The sequence below is a fragment of the Tachysurus fulvidraco genome, chromosome 12, assembly GCF_022655615.1.
Source record: "Tachysurus fulvidraco isolate hzauxx_2018 chromosome 12, HZAU_PFXX_2.0, whole genome shotgun sequence".
Taxonomy (NCBI): Eukaryota; Metazoa; Chordata; class Actinopteri; order Siluriformes; family Bagridae; genus Tachysurus; species Tachysurus fulvidraco.
Window position 1 is genome coordinate 23,445,753 of NC_062529.1, and position 15,000 is coordinate 23,460,752.

A 15,000-nucleotide genomic window follows, 5' to 3' on the forward strand; every position below is an offset into this window, starting at 1 on the left:
CCAGAGGATCGTCCTGTACACACCCACCATTAAACGTGAACAGATTAGCACACATGCTAGGATGATATGTCGTGGACATCAGTGGCGGCTTAATCTTCTAACTGCTACTCAATAACTCTTGTTATTGTTATTATTATTATTATTATTATTATTATTATTATTATTATTATTATTATTGTTATTATTATTAGCATTATTATTATGATTATTATTATTATTATTATTAAAATTATTACTATTATTATTAACATTATTATTATTAACATTATTATTATTATTATTAACATTATTATTAGTATTATCATTATTAACATTATTATTATTATTATTATTATTATTATTATTATTATTAACATTATTGTTATTATTATTATTATTATTAACATTATTATTATTATTGTTGTTGTTGTTGTTGTTGTTGTTTACCCTAGCTAGCAATTATCTACTGTGTATGTTAGCTTCCTATTGCTACTTAAGCTATAACAAGTGTGTTATGTTATCTAGCTAATGTGGGCTAGTCCATTACACCGTGTTTACATAAGCTAGCTATAGATACGTGAGAAATAACTGTATAAGTGTTAACTAGCTATCGTTACGTAACGTATAACTGTACTGTATGTTCACATTAGCTAGCGATGGCTACTGTTGCTATTGTAATCGCTATTGTTATTATGTCCAGTCTGGTCTCATCACAAGCAAAAAACACAGGAAGACATTAGCTGAAAGACAGGAAGTGCCACTCAGGAAGTGTTTCAGGTGCGTAACCATGCTGCTTCTCTTCCGAATAGCATTCAGAGTTCCACAGGTTTACTTATATTCCAAAAATTTAAGACATATTTGAACAGCTAATAATACGGGCTTAGCCATGCTAGCGTGTTTATTCCAGTCAGATGATCTTGTGCAGTTCATTCATTCATTTTCTACCGCTTATCCGAACTTCTCGGGTCACAGGGAGCCTGTGCCTATCTCAGGCATCATCGGGCATCGAGGCAGGATACACCCTGGACAGAGTGCCAACCCATCACAGGGCACACACACACACTCTCATTCACTCACACACACACACACACACTAGGGACAATTTTCCAGAGATGCCAATCAACCTACCATGCATGTCTTTGGACCGGGGGAGGAAACCGGAGTACCCGGAGGAAACCCCCGAGGCACGGGGAGAACATGCAAACTCCACACACACAAGGCGGAGGCGGGAATCGAACCCCAACCGTGGAGGTGTGAGGCGAACATGCTAACCACTAAGCCACCGTTCTCATGCAGTTTTCAACTGAAAAGTGTCTTAACGGAAATTACTAATTTTTTAAAGGATCATTTCTTTTTAGTCAGTTTCTTTCACCACATAAAGATGACTAGCATTCTAAAGTACACATTATGACCTGGAGGAAAGAATAAGAACATTTGAGGGCCACTGGCATTCCTTACTGTTGTGAACCATTACACAATGCACACAATGCACACAATGCACACTAACACTAAGATTTGCACAGACTTTTTAAACTTAAATGTATATTTATTACGTTTACATTTTTTTAGAATTTATTGTATTCCTTATTGCCCAGGATTGTGTATACTGCTGGAATTTGTGAATTTCCCTTGGATTAATAAAGTATCTCTCTGTCTATCTATCTTTCTTTCTCTCTTTTTCTGACACCGCGGATGCCTGAATTTCTCAGCTGTTCATGTCTCAAGTCCTTAAACTGCTTTTCTATTCTCAGATGGATTCTGAACAGCGAACAACTGATCTCTCATGGGTCCATGAGTCAGATCGGATAACTTGGGTACCTGTGTGTGTGTGTGTGTGTGTGTGTGTGTGTGTGTGTGTGTGTGTGTGTGTGTGTGTGTGTGTGCTATTGTTCTATGTATGCTGGTAAAAAGGCTCCAGCGAATCCACAGGGACTTTCTGCTTTCTTTTTACTAGAACACCGAGGCCTGGGTAAAAAGCTGAGGATTACCCTGACCATAGTTTTACCTGGAGCCAAGTGCAACAGCTGTGTGTGTATGTGTGTGTGTGTATGTGTGTGTGTGTGTTCCCATTTACCCCAGACTGAACTGACTGCCCTGGCTTGTCTAAATACATCCTTTGAATTCAGTGTAATCCTCGATGCCTTATTAAACTAACAGTAAAGTGCTAATGTTAGCTAGCTATTGCTATCTACTCCATTACAGTATGATTAAATCAGCTAGCTGTTGCAACTTAAAGTACAATTGTGTAACTTCCAGCTAGCAAGTGTATACCACATACACTCATCACTAACAGACCACTAATAACAAACTTTTATGCTTCTGTTTCCATCATCACGTCTAAAGCTAAGCTAAAAACAAAGCTAAGCTAATTGACTATAAAAACTATCATCGTTTAGATTAGAATCGTTTAAACGTTTGGTGACGACTGTAAAATGAACTGATCTTATTATCTATATATTTACTGTACATCCTGTAACCCTTTAGCTTAGTTGCTAAGTCACTTCTGTGTGTATAGATTGTGTATTAGTTACAGTCACGCTTCCCCCAGGCTCTGAAGTGACAAACAGTGACTAAAATAGCACTGAAAGAACGTTCCCTGTGAATTCTTTATTTATCAGTAGGCATCTATGGGATGAATTCCCGCAGCTATTCCGGGGTTGGAAAACTCTGTGTTGCGTTCGGAGAAAAGTACAAAGCTTGTGAAAAGCTAAAAAGGACAAGCTAGCAGTAGTTTAGGTTCAGTAGGTGTTTGAATCCCTAATGAGCAGGCTGCTGGGGAAAAAGTGATTAGTACGTGTGGTTAGACTTTCTGTATCTCAAATACTCTTACGTAGCAGTTTTGGTGATGTTAAAAGGTAACGTATCACTCGTTAGAATAAACATTATTTCGCTTCCGCGTTAATTAAGGAAATAATTCAGGCCCCGTGTCCCAAATCGCGTACTTGTACACTACGCCATTGAGTAGTAGAAATAGTGTGAAGAAGAAGAAGACAAAGAAGAAGAAGTGCACTTTATGTACCCTGACGGTTCACTTACTGAACTAAGAAAAAAAAAGACTCCGAGCTTTGGTTACGTAAAAGCGGAAAAGGGGGCGTGGCTTTGCGTTCAGTTGGAGACGATACGATCGTTCTAACATCCGTACTTAGCGTACGCTAGGGTACATAGTGCAAGTGCGTAGTGTACGTATAGTAGGTCATTTGGGACGCAGCTGCAGACCAGTTCAGTGAAGTTAATTTCTGGGGTCAAAGGTTAACTTGGGGTCACACGGGACACCTTGTTGAGCTTGGCGTAGTCGATGAGGTCGGGCCTGTGCCTGTGGATGAGGGCGCAGAACGCCAGGCCATCCTTCCAGCTTCACGAAGCAGATCGAAAGGTCAGAAGGTCAAACATGTTAGAAGTAAACTTGATTTGAATTTAAAAAGGTGAAATAAACCTCTGCTAGCGTTAGCATGAAGCTTACGTTCATATTGCTACTGTTACTAACGGAAAAGTCTTTCTGTTCGACGGCTAGAAGTGGGGCTGTAGTGACAGTGCACTGTATGATGTTTTCTATTCAGCACTGTTATGCACCTAAACGGAAACGATACCCAAATATGGACATTTTCCTTTATTGTAATTGCGTGTAGTCGGCTTGGTGTTTGAAGGGTGTGTGCGGTGACATCGGACTCTCACCTGACATGAAAGTTCTGGACGTTAACATTCCTATAAGGAGCCGTTTTCCTCTGACACCACAACAGAAGGCCTTCTTTAGCCGAGGTTTCTAAAAGCACACAGCAAACAGCGACAGGGTTTTAGCAGAACTTCACTTCGATCTAAGCATGAGAATCATTCATGTAAACATGGAGTAAACAGAATCCTGTGTTTGTGTGGTCAGAGGTTTCACACTGCTCCTACTGCCCCCCGAGGGGTAACACTGAATCCTGGCTCTTCAGAATCTGCCCTTGTGTCACACTGTATGTTCCTAAACCCTGCTGTAACCTTCTTCTCATTTGCATATTCACGCATCGACGACCCTGATTGGATAAATCCGGCGTGCGGCCGCTTTAAATAACGTCTCGTCTCACGCTTTCACGTCGGTGAGGAAAAAAGTTGGTCTCTGTGCTTCTGCACCCGAGCAGGTTCTGTTATCTTTCACAGCTTTCTCATCTTTTTTGTCCTGTTTAACTTTGTCCTGTAGTCCACCAGACGTCCCTTCGTCCGTATCCGACTTCCTCTAATGTTTCGGCGTGACGTATTTCCCCTCTCTACACCGCTACATCTGTGACGTTCGGCGTTTTGTCTCCTGACTCTATCTACAGAGTCGTTTCTGTTAAGTGTCTCTACGTCCTGGTTTTCACCTGATACGAGGCACAGAGGCGCTGTTCGGGTTCCGATTGGGTTTCTGTTGCTAAGCGACCAGCCCTAACGTTCTAACAGCGCGTGGGGGTGGGTGTTTAAAGTGGGGTTAAAGAGCTGCAAACCCAATTTACTGTTATAAACAAAAAAGCTATAAAAAAGCAGATTTGTTTGAACCCATGTTGACAAAGCTACAGTTTGACCTCTTACTGTTACAGAGCGCTAAAACTGGAGACTCCTTCCACAATCTGTTTATTGTTATGACTAAGGTTAAAGTTAAAAAGCACAAACCGGTGATCATAAATACAAATAAACCGTTTTAAGCAAATCAAGCTCTGTTTTTAACCTTTAACCGTGACACTAGTTTCAAATTTGTCACATGGCATCAGACCTGCCATGCGTTTGCTGTCTTACATCACGGCTCCCAAGTTAGCGTCCTGATAACGCCTCTTACGCCTGTCAAACACCTCACGCTCGCATTCCTTAAATACGCCTGAATAAACACCACCTCGGTTTTCCATCAGCTACAGATCATCAGCTCCCTGTCAGTATTATTGAAGTCAAATATTTAATTATACGTTCGAATTTTAGTGCATCGACGTTAATCAGAGTGGCGGCTCGAATGGTTAAGGCTCTGTGATGAAGGTCAGAGGTTCAAACCCCGGCACCATGTGATAAATAAAAGCTTGTTTCTTCTACTAAATGTTCACATTACAGCCAGAAAAACTTATATAAAAACAATGATCTCCTTCTGACCAATCAGATTCAAGTGTTCAACCTGCTGGGCAGAACAGAACAGAACAGAACAGAATAGAATAAATAAACAATGTGGGCTATTATTAGCGCTCTCCTGATATATCTCTTAGTTCACTACGCGACAGCGCACAGGTTTTATTCAAACGGCATTTAACTTAAACTTCAATCCCTTACACTTCTGCATATATCATAGTCACGTTTAACGGCTATACGTGTTTAACCTCTAGCGTACACAATTAAGGAATTTCACTATCTCGTAGACATTCCAAAGAAGGACGTGGACACATTTGGGTGTTTTAGAGGAATCTCAACATTCGTTCATTCATTAATTTTCTACCGCTCATCCGAACTTCTCGCGTCACGGGGAGCCTGTGCCTATCTCAGGTGTCATCGGGCATCGAGGCAGGATACACCCTGGACGGAGTGCCAACCCATCACAGGGCACACACACACTCTCATTCACTCACACACTCCGGACAATTTTCCAGAGATGCCAATCAACCTACCATGCATGTCTTTGGACCGGGGGAGGAAACCGGAGTACCCGGAGGAAACCCCCGAGGCACGGGGAGAACATGCAAACTCCACACACACAAGGCGGAGGCGAGAATCGAACCCCCAACCCTGGAGGTGTGAGGCGAACGTGCTAACCACTAAGCCACCTTGTCCCCTGGAATCTCAACATGTTGCGCATGAACTGGCAAGAGTTATGGCTTTATGTGGAGAAGTGGGTTAGGCAGTGGTGGCTCAAGTGGTTAACACTCTGGGAAGTTCAAGCCCCAAACCCTCTCTGCTCTTGGGGTGGTATAAAAGCTGGTATATGCAAAGCAAGAAATTCCCTGTGCTGTAATGTATATTATAGGACATTTATCCTTTAGTCTGTTAACCACAGACTTGGAATGTTAGTTTCCTTTTTAAAACCTTACACCGTTGTCACGATTGTCGCCTAGTTTCAGATTTAAAAACTATGAGAATCTAGACAATGTTGAATATTAGAGCACTAAATTCTAGCACAAAAAATGACGGTTGTCAATGACGATGAAAATATATTCACTAGCTGTAAAAATACGGGTGTGTTTGTTTAAACACTAAAAACAGTTGTATAGAACAAACCTGAAGTCTGTCGTGTGTGCTTTTCAACCTTATTAGTTTAAACGATACATCATTACTAACTGTCTCTTATGTCACATGTGGGTTGTGTTACGTTACAAACCGCACAGTAAATAGGTGTCGTCTTTATTTATTCATCCGTCTAAGCATTGTTACTGTTGTTGTTTGTACCTTCTACAGAGATGTCCTGAATGGCGAATCTCAGGATGATGGTCCAGATCATTCCCAGAGTCATCTTCACGTTCCCGTCTACGATCTCTGCACGCACACAACAGCCCGACGGTACACAATCAGTTTGTCCATGACAGAAGAGCTGTAGTATAAATAGTGTGAGTCCTGTGTTTACCTTTAAAATACCCAAGAAGAAGAAAGAAAGAAAAGAAAGAAAGAAGAAGAAGAAGAAGAAGAAGAAGATAAAAGAAGAAGAAGAAGAAGAAGAAAGAATAAAGACCGAAGAGAAGATTAGAAGTAAAGACTAGCAAAAAAAGAAGAACGAAAAGCAGCCCGCCCGCCCTCACTCCGCCTCCTCCGCCCCCTCCTCCCTCCCTCCTCCATCTCCTCCCCCCCTCCCCCCCCTCCTCCGACTCCCTCCTACTCTCCTCCTCACCTCTCCTACTCCTCCCCTCCTCCTCCCCCCCCTCCCCCCTACCCCCTCCCCCCCCCTCCTCCCTCCCTCCCTCCCTCCTCCCTCCCTCCCCCCCCCTCCTCCTCCCCTCCCCCTCCCTCCCCCCCCCCGCCCTCCTCCCTCCTCCTCCTCCTCCGCCTCCTCCCCCCCGCCGCTCCTCTCTCCCTCCCCCGCCCCCTCCTCTCCCTCCCTCTCCTCCGCCCTCTCCTCCTCCTCCCTTCTCCTGTTTCTTCTGCTTCTCTGTCGCTTTCCCCCCCCGCTTCTTCACTTATTCAACCCAAAAAAAGTGAATGTTGGATAATTCCTCCTGCACTGAACATTCACAGCTTTGCTTAAGTAAAGAAAACAGAAAAGGGTTCTGGATGAGAACGTTTTCAAGATGGCCGACGGCTGAGACTCCGTTGGACGAGTTTTCTTATAAATGGCTTTTCAATTACCCACCTGCATTAAATTACCCACCTGCATTAAATTACCCACCTGCATTAAATTACCCACCTGCATTAAATTACCCGCCTGCATTAAATTACCCGCCTGCATTAAATTACCCGCCTGCAATAAATTACCCGCCTGCATTAAATTATCCAGGTGCATTAAATTACCCACCTGCATTAAATTACCCGCCTGCAATAAATTACCCGCCTGCATTAAATTACCCACCTGCATTAAATTACCCGCCTGCATTAAATTACCCACCTGCATTAAATTACCCGCCTGCATTAAATTACCCGCCTGCATTAAATTATCCGCCTGCATTAAATTACCCACCTGCATTAAATTATCCAGGTGCATTAAATTACCCACCTGCATTAAATTACCCACCTGCATTGTGGGATTTATTTTAAAACAATTACATAGACTCTTCTACCACCCATACACTACACCAGGGGTATTCGATTAAAATACAAAGAGGTTCAGTTACTAAAATTTCCTCCCAGCAAGGGTCCGAATCCCATATTGTCACTTAAAATAGTGTACCCTCGTGTTAATAAGATCGATAACGCACATACATTTCTATATCATTTATTGTTAAATTTCAAGTGACTTCACTCTGAACTCGTCTGGCACTCGAACGGAAAACAATCCTGTGGTTGTCTTTACTACACGTCAAGTAACAGACAACAGACACTGAATTTCTTCTGAATAAAAATAAATAAAAAGTGCAAACACAGCTTTGTGCAGCCTGAACTTAGGGCCAGTGGTGTAGTCTAGGTTTTTATAGTGAGTATACTGTGATTTTTTCCCCCCTCCCGGCCTCAAACGCACCCATCCTAGAGCGACACCCCATAGGCACCACCACACTATCTAATGCATAAAATATGCATCTACATGTAATTGAGAGCATTATTAAAGACTGCATATGTGTTATCAACATTCACATTTATTATAAGCAACAAAAGACAGTCAGCTGATAAAACCTGAGCTCCAGGTCCCATATTCATATAACATTTAAGGCTAAATGTAGCTCTTAAAGGTATAAAGTTCACTCAAAAATGAAAATTGTGTAGTTTCTTTCTTCTGTTTAACACAAAAGATGATATTTTGAAAAATGGCATAATTTTCATTTTTGGGTGAACTTTATACCTTTAAGAGCTACATTGTATAGTACATCATTTGGGACTCAGCTACTGTGAAAAGCAGGAAGTTAGACAGGAAGTAAACAGGTGGGCTGTCTGAGAACTGTAGCAATCACACTTCTTCTGACGATTCTCTCATTCTCTCACTCACTCATTTTCTACCGCTTATCCGAACTTCTCGGGTCACGGGGAGCCTGTGCCTATCTCAGGCGTCATCGGGCATCGAGGCAGGATACACCCTGGACGGAGTGCCAACCCATCACAGGGCACACACACACACACACACATACACACACTCTCATTCACTCATGCAAACATGAGAACATGCAAACTCCACACACACAAGGGGGAGGCGGGAATCGAACCCCCAACCCTGGAGGTGTGAGGCGAACGTGCTAACCACTAAGCCACCGTGCCCCCCCTCTGATGATTCTGACAGATGAAAATAAAAAACGCACCTTCGGCGCCGATGGAGACGAGCTTCACTCCTTTACTGGTGATGAACTCCAGAGCTTTGTTGACGTTAGCGATTTTGTGAAATCGCATTTTCCCTCGGTCAGGTTTGGGTAACCGTTCACCTGTAAGACAACAGCGCAAGATTGATGGCTTGGGTTTGTTTAAAGCTAATCGTGTGTGTGTGTGTGTGTGTGTGTGTGTGTGTGTGTGTGTGTGTGTGTGTGTGTGTGTGGTGTACCTGAGATGACCTCGAGCAGCAGCATGAGTTTGAGGCCGTTCCTAAAATCTTCCTCGATGTTCTCGATCTGTGTGCCAGCTTTTCTCAGATGGGAGTTACACCATGCAGTGAACGTCTGAGACACACACACACACACACACACACACACACACACACACAGTCGCTATAGCAACAATGACACTATTCTAACTTTATGCTGTTTGAAGGTGCATTGTTGTTACAATAGCTAATGATAGATTGCGCTGCGCTAACGGCCGCGCTAACGGCTGCCGTGTTTATGGTGTAAGGTTACTGTTCGGTCACCGCCGTCATCTCTCTGAACCCCACACACCGTAAATCAGCCTCGGACATGAAGCCTGGGATTTCTAGACATAATTCCAGGAAGGATCAGTACTCTCTGAGCTCATGTGTATAAATGGAGTTTGTGTTTGTTACAGTAGTCATTCACCTGGACCTGATGCAGGTGGCTGTTGTTTACTTGTATGAAAGGTGGACTTGAGAAAACATCAGCTAGTTCTTAATAAACTGGGAGTTTTGTTTATTGGCATATTTTTTATTTCAAAAGGATTCTAATATAACGATGTATGTTCGTAGCATCTTAGTACGCCGTGACATTTGTGACATTAGCGCTCCGGCATGCAGGTGTACACAAAGATCCTGAGCTCCATGAAGACACGGTGTGGAAGATGGAAGAACTCGAGGGTCTTGCACAGATTCCTTGAATGAAGGAACCTAAATTCCCACAGCTACACTCCAACATCTAGTGGAAAGCCTTTCGGAAGCGAAGAGGCGAGTCGAGGCGAGTCAAGTTGAGGCGAGAAGAGAAGAGTTTATTACAGGAAAGAAGGACCAACTCCATATTTTTTTCCCCACAGTTCTGTAAGGATCTGGTGTCCAAACCGGAGTAGCTCCGATATCGATATTAGATTTATTAGAAGTTGGAAAGAAAAAACTGGATCGAACTGCAATTCCGCTCTGTGACTCATCCCTGTGTCGAGCGAGATTCGACCAACTCAACATGGCTATGCTTAGGAACTGTATTAAGACCGACATCAGTAATATGTTTGCACGAGTAAAGTTCTAGCATTTATAAATTAGTGGCTGTATAAGATCAGGGCCGGTTCTAGGGTTTCATCTTTAGGGGTTTTAGCCCTCAGTGAGAATTTAAAACAAGAAGAGTTTTATATTCTATTATATATTATATGACTACATAGTAAGCCAAAAGTTATGGTATTATTTAAAATGGCAAAAGTGGACACCAAAATGTTATGCATGATGTAATGATGTCAGTCTCGAATCAGATCAGTTCATGTATGTGTGCATTCTCTAAAAAAAGTGTCCGATGAATGACGTCATTAATAAACTAATATTCACAAGACAAAGACAGAATCAATAAATGTTATTTAGTATTAAATGGACTGTTTGCATTAATATGTTGTTTGTGCTACAACTCTGGTAATAAGAATAGTGACATTTCACTGCTTTTGGTTGCCGACTTTGCGGCTTTCCGCCGATTAACGTTATAGATAAATCGCTCTTGGACCCATCGACGACATGTCCTGCATTTTAACGTAATTCTACTTTTAGTTTTAGGGTTTCTGAGATCACAGACAGGAGAGCTAGAACCGCCCCTGGTGAAAAGGAAAAAAAAATCACATTGAAAGATTCCGACTGCGGTTGAGACGATTATGATTTTTAGCATGTTGTCCGTTTAGCTAAAGAGAGCTATTTCCTAGGTCCCATGTCCTAGCCGCATGCTATACAATGCACATGGGCTATTTATTACATTTAAAGCTTTACACTTTACCTGCAACTGTGATTTCTTAAAGTTATTTGATGTAATTTTGTCTATTTGTCTAGTGCTGATTGTTCTGATGCTAATTCTGCTAATCAGGGGAGAGGATTTTTGTCTACGACCTCAGACTATTATCTTGCCTCTTACGTCTTTGATACGGCGACGAAGGATTTAGGCGTGTTCGGACAAACCGAGCGTTTTAATGATGTCTTACAAACAAACAAATAAATAAATAAATAAAACAAATTAATTAATTTCTCCATTATTTCAGCGATGTTTAATTTTCTGTTCTAAGGGTCAAATTTTGTCAGAATTCAGCTCTCAATTTGTCAAATATTGCTTCTAGTTTTTAAAAGCTACTTTCAGCCCAAACATGCTTGTTGTCTGAGATTTATTCTCTTAGTTTTCCTTAGCTTATAGCTACCAGTTTATAGTCACACACACACACACACACACTCACTTATTCCCAGTGTAATAAACACTACTTTCAAGCCCTGTGATTTTCCTTACGTTGACGTTGACGTGTTTATATAAAGAAGAAGACTTAATTGTGTCACTTATACAAGACATATACATGACAGTATATATAGTACAGACCATAAGTTTGGACACACCACCTTTTCAACAGGACAATGACCCCAAACACACCTCCAGGCTGTGTAAGGGCTATTTGACCATGAAGGAGAGTGATGGGGTGCTGCACCAGATGACCTGGCCTCCACAGTCACCGGGCCTGAACCCCATCGAGATGGTTTGGGGTGAGCTGGACCGCAGAGTGAAGGCAAAAGGGCCAACAAGTGCTAAGCATCTCTGGGAACTCCTTCAAGACCGTTGGAAGACCATTTCAGGTGACGACCTCTTGAAGCTCATCAAGAGAATCCCAAGAGTGTGCAAAGCAGTAACCAAAGCAAAAGGTGGCTACTTTGAAGAACCTAGAATATGACGTATTTTCAGTCGTTTCACACTTTTTTGTTATGTACGTATATAATTCCACACGTGTTCATTCATAGTTTTGATGCCTTCAGTGTGAATCTACAATTTTCATTGTCATGAAAATAAAGAAACTCTTTGAATGAGAAGGGGTGTCCAAACTTTTGGTCTGTACTGTACGTGTATATACTTTCTTCACATATCCCAATTTTGGAGATTGGGGCAACCATGATACAGCACCACTGGAGCAGTAGCGTAAGGGCCTTGCCGTGTCAGCTTGGCAGTGCTGGGGCTTGAACCTCGATCCTTCGATCAACAACATAGGCCACACTAATACGTTTTCGTTTGAAAAGCGCTTTGAGATGTTCTTTTAAAGGCGCTATAGAAAATAAAGGTTATTATCATATTTTTCTCTCCGTTTTGGCCTTTGGTCCACAACAAGACAACGTTTTAAGTCAACGAAAACGTAGTCGTCGGAAGACGCTCTCCAAAGCGGATAAATTTGAAAATGCCGTCTTCGCGTCTCGGTGCGGACTGTGAAGACGGAGGCTTTTGAATACCACGACGCGTTTTTAGTCATGTGATGCGGTCGAAAGCAAATAAACGCCTAGCGGAAATGACGCGGATCGAAGCTTTACTCATGCGCAGTAGGGAGATGTACTGTAAGCATTTTCATACAGTTCAGTGTGGATGAGCAACTTTTGGAAATCGTTTGAAAACGATAACGTGGACGCGGAACGTTTTTAGACGTAAACACCGTTTTCAAATATATCCGGATTAGTGTGGACATGGCTCCAGAGTCTTAAACTTGAGCCATCACTGCTCAGTTCTTGTTCAGTTTGCTTATGTATACCCTGTGATGTCATCATATGCGTCATAAACTCTCACCAGATATTCTGTGTAGCTTTAAGACTGACCATTTTCTTTACTTTTCTTGACTCTTGACATTTTATTACAGGTAATACTCGCTAGACGACGCCGGTCTGCGCGTTTGGCCCCAATTATGATTCATGGATTGAATAAAGCATACGATGAGTTTATGCACTGGTCTTTACTCACTGCACATGAATGAAGGGTCATAAAATAGTGGAATAAGATTCAACCCTAATAATTACATAGCAACAAATGAAACTTAACCGCCACACCGACGACACGTTCCTTTTCTCTTAGCTTCGTGTCCGAAATTAATATATTGGTGTAAGAGCAACATGGTGACGTTAGATTCACAACAGAAAAAAAGTAAATAAAGGCTAATAAACAATTCATAGTTTATTAGATTTACAGTAAAAGCAGTGTGTGGGTTTTATCCCCCCCCCCCCACATTTATTTTGGGGCTTGTTTTTTTTTTCACAGAATAAACAGACAAAAAAAACGTAGAGCAATCGAAGGACTGATAAAGACAAATTATTACTGGACAGGTTACGCTACAAAACTGAATAATACATGTCTAGACGTGGCTAGTTTTGAACAATTATATATTTCAATTCTAGACACTGTGGTTTCTTCATGAGATTCTGTGGAACGAGCCGCTTTAATTAGTCTAAAATATGGCTTTAATTATTCATTACGAGATTTTAGTTATCCGATGAATTGAAATGAATTTAGTAAATGAGGTTAAATAAAGGAGGTGGGGGGGGGGGTAATAGGGATTGATCCAAGCTTTAAGCTGTAAAAAGCAGACCTGGACCTGGTTTAGTCATCAGAAAGATCGAAGCTTTAACGGTGAAGCCCAGGGTGCATTACTGCTGAGGTAAGGTGATAAAATTAACATGTTGGTGGTGGTGTGTGTGTGTGTGTGTGTGTGTGTGTGTGTGTGTGAGAGAGAGAGAGAGAGATAAGAGAGCTGTGGGACAGGGACAGCAAAGCTGGCCATGACCCAGAGACTTGGACTGGATGGGAAAGAATTCCATTCATCCATAGGGCCAGTTTATTAAAGAGTGAATGGTGTGATGTGATGAGCAAGAACTGGAAAATACTCGTTTCTGATTGGCTGGTTGGCTTTTAAATTCCTAATTCTGTCTTTTTTCATCGTCACCCCAGACTCACTCGTTGGGAATAAATACGAATAAACTCAATAACTCAATAAACATTTAATGTTCTGTAAAGCCGCTTTGAGACAACGGCCATTGTTTTATATCGCTACGAATAAAGAAAATCAAATAAGTAAATAAATAAACAAACAAATAAATAAATAAATGTTTCCTCTGATTGTCATTAGCTGTTACTATAGCAACAATAACCTTCAAACGTTGCGATGTACAACTCGGTTACAGGAAACTTTTCAACTCAAAAGAATTCAACACGCTAGATGTTTATTACAGAGGATAATCAAAAAGAAATAAAAAAAAAATTAAAAAAACAATACCGTCACACCGTTAAAGTGTGTTTTAATTCGAACAGATGAATAGACGTCCTACAGTTAAAGCACAAAGTCCTCCACTTCACCACACAGCTATTGTTCCAAACAAAGAAATTCCTCGCCAAGGACATCGGATTAAACCCCATACAGCCTTTTGGTCCTGGAGGCTAAAATTAGCCTGAGCATCCTTGCTAATCCTGAGCACGTCATCATGTGTCAGAAGCCATCTGTTGACAGCAAGCGCATACCGAGCGCCTCAGACTCTCCGAGTGCCGCTATTGTTAGCAATGATGCCAGATTGGGTGGTTTTCCGCACAATCGCTTTATCATAAATCGCACCGATCTGAGAAAAGGACTAGTTACAGTTAGTTGTTCTACGAATTCATTCACAAATTCGTTGGGACTGACGGCTAGCAAACAGACTGAGTAGTTTAACGTTTGCTAAAGCTACAACAAAGAGTTTTAGCGATTACTGAACATACGCTATGACGTATACATGTGTTTTCCAATCTCTTTCAAAGAAACTAGTGCAAATAAAGTTTGCGCTAGCAGTCAAACTAGGTGGCTAATTTAGCTAACCAATAAGAGACGCTAAAAGGTATAGCATCCTGAAAACCTTCTCCCAAATCATCGAGCACTGTTTAAAGGTGTACGTCAGAGGTGAAAATATCGAGCACTGGGTTTTAAAAGAACAGTTTTTATCAAACAGTGTATGTACAACCAGTGAGCTGAGGGAGATTATTGGGTATGTATTAATAGTTAGTTAGTTACTCCACCAAGTTGCCACTGCAGGGCCCCTGAGCAAGGCCTTAATTGCTCAGGTGTTTAAAAAAATGTAAGTCA

General features: G+C 41.7%; 1 protein-coding gene across 1 annotated transcript in view; it reads right to left on the minus strand.

The window, feature by feature from the left end:
- Window positions 1-15,000, minus strand: part of actn2b (actinin, alpha 2b) — a 27,657-nt gene that overhangs the window by 10,964 nt on the left and 1,693 nt on the right. Inside the window, exons 2-7 of the mRNA XM_047821132.1 lie at window positions 9,074-9,188; window positions 8,838-8,957; window positions 6,352-6,438; window positions 3,652-3,739; window positions 3,253-3,331; window positions 1-13 (exon numbers count right to left, since the gene is read on the minus strand). The exon at window positions 1-13 is cut by the window's left edge and continues 69 nt beyond it. Coding sequence (XP_047677088.1) covers window positions 1-13; window positions 3,253-3,331; window positions 3,652-3,739; window positions 6,352-6,438; window positions 8,838-8,957; window positions 9,074-9,188 — 502 coding nt within the window. The remainder of the gene's footprint in view (window positions 14-3,252; window positions 3,332-3,651; window positions 3,740-6,351; window positions 6,439-8,837; window positions 8,958-9,073; window positions 9,189-15,000) is intronic.